Genomic DNA, 4660 nt, shown 5'->3' with positions numbered 1-4660 from the left:
CAATAGGTTACGGTTGGCGGGTCACTTGATCCGTATGGATGAGGATGATCCCACCCGGAAAGTCTATAAGGGCAATATCTATGGTAGAAAAAGAAGACGAGGCAGACCCTGCTTAAGATGGAGCGATGGCGTAGGTCAGGACGCCAGACAGCTTTTAGGGATATCGAATTGGTGGACCTCGGCGCAAAACCGGGATGTCTGGAGTTCCTTATTAAGGTAGGCCTAGACCGGATACCGGTTGTTGGGCCGTTGATGATGATGATTTCTAAAAAAGCATAGCAGCGCCATCTCTTATAAAACGCCTGTTATTTATCCCGCCTCCCAATACATATGGATGAACTTGTGCTTAATTTCAATGTTTTCATTTTTCTAATTTCTTTCCAATTCAGATACCTAACCATCTTGTGTGGTTGTGCATGTTTTATCTAATGTTCCATTCATTCTATAATCTAATGGGTGAGTTGCTGTATTTTGCCGACCGCAATTTCTATTGCGACTGGTGGAATGCAAATAATATCGACACATTCTGGCGTACGTGGAATATGCCTGTTCATAGGTGAGTTATTTATTTAATATAATATCAGGTGATATTCGTTATCACTAGAATCCATGCATATGAAACAACTTATTAAGTTACCCATTGTGTGTAACAAGCACGTGAATATGTTTAGTTAATTATTGGATTCAAGAAGATTTGATAGGACAAATTTCCTGATTAAATATTGACTGTATATTCCCTTCAGGTGGTGCGTTCGACATGTATACATTCCAATGGTTGAAATGGGATACAAAAGTCAAACAGCTTCAATGATAGTCTTTTTCATTAGTGCCTTCTTCCATGAATACCTGGTGAGTATCCTGAATGGAACCCCAAATCAAACTAACTCAAAGCAATTGAAATCCTTCCACCAGGTGAGCGTCCCACTGAAAACCTTCAAAATCTGGGCATTCTTAGGAATGATGGGTCAGATTCCACTATCGTCAATATCGAAGTTCATGGAGAAGAAATTCGGTCCAAGATGGGGTAATATCGTGGTTTGGTCCTCCATCATTCTCGGACAGCCACTATGTATTATGATGTACTATCACGACTACATGATTACGCATTATAATGCTGCCTTCATCAATAACGCAACAATGCAATAACTTGTTGGATAGGCGGAGGAAACGCGCATTTATTTGATTGCCATAAGCATTTGTTTTTATTGATTATTTCTGTTTTCCTAGGACTTAAATATTGTACAAACATTTATTAGAGATTATTGCATTCGTGAAACTAATGTAGAGAAACACTGTTTTCACCAATACTTATCGATTATTTGAGTATATTTAGACTTTTTTGATATGCTCAAAGTTGAGATATAACTTTGATTAGATATTTTTGAATTTTTGCGATTTTGAAAGTCGCCAAAAGCCTAAGTTAATGCCATTTAATAAGCAATGTGCCTTCTCTCAGAGAATTTTTTGAAATGAGTAATAAATCATGATAGATTTTGTAATATTCTGTATTTCAATTATAGAAACTTATGAGACTTGATTTGCTATAAGCGCTTTATTTTCAGCTTGAAACTTATGCGACACAAAGAGAAATAAACATGGATTCCACTGCACTGCGTAGTCCGCCTTACTGCCCCTCTTTAATGTGTGATCTGTCCACTTCCACTTTCGCTTTCCGATCACATTTTTTTTTGGGGTTAGGGTAGGTGAATGCATTTACGCACACAGTGTTGGACTCCCGATTCGGTACGCCGTCGGAGTACCAACTAAACACCTCCCCATCGTCAAAGAGCTAGCCTGGAACCGTTTGTCACATTACTTCGGGCTAGTCCCCGAACTCTCCCGCCTTGCGGAGCCTTCAAATCAGTGAATTTCACCAACGGGAGGGGAGAGGAGGAAGGGAAGTGTCAGTTCAAGGAACCCCCTGCCATCCGGCTCCTCCACCGGTCGAGTTCTATCTTCTTAGCAACGAGAAGGGCCCGGACGTAATGGGCAACACGGTTCCACCTGTCAGCAGTCCTCAGCATCTCTTCGACAATGTTGTCTGGAGTTTAAATAGAGCTGCTGACGAACCCGATCCCACCGTTCACAAGAAAAAAAAGTGTGGTGGGCGTCGTCCACAACTCCATTGCAAAACACACAATCCGGAGAACGCGCCTTTCCAATCCAGATAAGACTGAAAACTTCCATGCCCACTTAAAAATTGGGTAAGGAAATAGTCAGTCTCACCATGCTTGCGATTCAGCCACGCACCTAAGTTGCCGATGAGTCGCGCAGTCCATCTGCCTCTAGTTTCATTTTGCCAAGAGAGCTGCCACTCGTCTAGAGTGTGTTATCGTTCTTCGCAAGCAACCACCTCTCTTGGCTCATCTCCCTTGCCCTTGTATATGGAATGACGCTCTCTAGCAAGAAGGGCAATGGGGATCACTCCCGCGATCACCATCACGGCCGGTTCAGAGACAGTGCGGTAAGCAGACGCCACCGGTAAAGGTCCCCGTCTCTGTGCTTGCGCGAGGCGTTTACGATATACCTCCTTGTTATGAGCGCCAGCCCATACCTCTGCGCCGTAGAGCAGGACAGACTGCGCTGAACTCATCAGGAGACGTCGCTTACTAGGAGCAGGACCCCCAATGTTTGCCATTAGCCTACTTAACGCCGAAACTCCAGCCGCAGCCTTGTTCGCTACTGCTTTGATTTGCTCAGAAAAGCTCATCTTTGAGTCAAAAGTCAACCCGAGGTACTTTACCGCTGATTTCGACTCGATTATCGACTCGCCGAACGATATGGGACGCAGGGTCAGAATTCTCTTTTTAGTCAGACTACTTCGGTTTCTTTCCAGTGCAAGGTTGAAACCATGAGTAGTCATCCATCCGCTTACCCGTCGCATCAACATGCCGAGTCTGCTTTGCGCCTATTCGACAGTGCGTCCAGCAACAAGCGCTGCGACATCATCTGCATAGCCGACCAGGCGCGACTCTTCTGGCATTTCGAGTTTAAGCAGACTGTCATAGGTAGCGTTCCAGAGGTACGGCCCCAGGATGGATCCCTGTGCTACCCCCGACGTGACCTCCATCCACCTTTGACCCTCTAGTGTTTCATAGAGCAGGGAGCGGTTCCTCAGATAGTCTCTCAAAATCCGTAAGAGATAGTTCGGCACGTTGAAAGTATTGTCTAGTGTGCCTAGAATGTCTTTCCATCTTACGGAATTAAAGGCGTTTCTGATGTCAAGTGTTACGAGAAGCACCAACCGTCGAGTTCGGCGGCTATGTGTCTCTGCTCGTCGAACGGCGTCCACGACTTGCATGACAGCATCAATTGTCGATCTCCCTGTTCTAAAACCAAACTGCAAACTGGGAGATAAATCTCCGGCAGCGCGTATCGTTTCAGCGAGTCTGCTTTAGATGAGCTTTTCGAGCACTTTCCCAGCAGTGTCAAGCATACATAGTGGGCGGTATGAAGACGGCAATTCGGGGTCGCCTTTCCCTTTATGGATCAGCGCAAGCCTCGCAACTTTCCAACGAGCAGGGAAAATGCCCTCTTTCAGGCAAGCGTTGAATGCGCCGAGCAGTAGGTCTGGCCGGTGTTGGAATACAGTTTGTATACCTCTGCTGGAATACCATCGGGTCCTGACGCCTTCTTGTTTTTCACAAAGAGGACTGCCTGTTCCAACTCTTTTATAGAGAAAAGTGGACAATCCTCTGCGCTCTCCGCGCCGACGTAACCATCCCATACGGGGTGCGCAGGGAAGAGTGCCCTTACAATGCGGTCCATCTGCTTGGCCTTAAGTGAACAAGGTTTCCGCAGAGCCCCGATTTTTCGGATTACCAGTTCGTAACCGAGTCCCCACGGATCCCCATTCACTTCGTCGACCAGATCTTGCCAGCAGCGAGCTTTACTCTTGTTTATTGCGCTGCGGAGTCTCCTTTTGGTTGATTTTTACTCCATCATTATGGTACATGCCTCCTCCCGGTCGCCTAAACGTTGTGTTAAGCGGCGGACCTTGTGACACTCCTTCCGGAGCCACCAATACATGGAAGGTTTGCCACGCCTCGATGTCTTCCTGGGCATGGAGGCTTCGCAGACCGTCGTTATCAGGTTCATAACTGAATTTACGACAGTGTCAGCTGCGGCGCCACCGCCCCCAGGAGTACCCTCCAGCGTGGCCCCATCTGTTCCCAGAGTTTCGAAAAACTTGCCGGTGTTCACTTTCGTGACGTTCCATGCACAGAAAGATCGCTGGGGTGGCGCACACCGAGAGTTTGTGTCCACCACTTCGAAAGCACACACATCACATTACGTACGAGTACCAGGTCTATGCGCCGACTAAATTCTTCGTTTGTGATAGTACTAGGCCAACGTACTCCGATGATACGATTTTTTTACCTATTTTATAAATTACTAATTATTAGGATTCGGTCAAATTTGAAGGACAATAAAAAAATTGGGCAATGGCAAAGGGTAATGGGGTTGTTTATAAATTGGGGTGTGTGGTCGAGAAATAGGACTGGGAAGCTGGATGGCGATAATTGCAAGATCTTGATCCGAATCAGTCGCTATGCATGGTCGTTGAACAGCAAGGTAAATCATCTGCTATTTCACAGCACCGCTTATGCCCTGAGTTGCCCGATTTTTTATCACTGGTAACAGCGACATTTATTAATTA

At 45.9% G+C, this 4660-nt stretch overlaps 1 protein-coding gene across 1 annotated transcript; it reads left to right on the top strand.

Annotated features, from left to right (window-relative positions):
* Nucleotides 1–365: 365 nt before the first annotated feature.
* LOC119647388 (diacylglycerol O-acyltransferase 1-like) lies at nucleotides 366–1501 on the top strand (the record flags this gene model as incomplete). The annotated part of the gene is made up of 3 exons (XM_038048279.1): nucleotides 366–556; nucleotides 744–849; nucleotides 913–1501. Coding segments are annotated over 3 exons (531 nt in total), but the record flags the coding sequence as incomplete, so codon positions are not given.
* Between the last annotated feature and the right edge of the window lie 3159 nt (nucleotides 1502–4660).

This window comes from Hermetia illucens, chromosome 1 (assembly GCF_905115235.1).
Source record: "Hermetia illucens chromosome 1, iHerIll2.2.curated.20191125, whole genome shotgun sequence".
In the NCBI taxonomy this organism is placed as follows: domain Eukaryota; kingdom Metazoa; phylum Arthropoda; class Insecta; order Diptera; family Stratiomyidae; genus Hermetia; species Hermetia illucens.
This window is presented reverse-complemented; position numbering and strand designations above follow the sequence as displayed.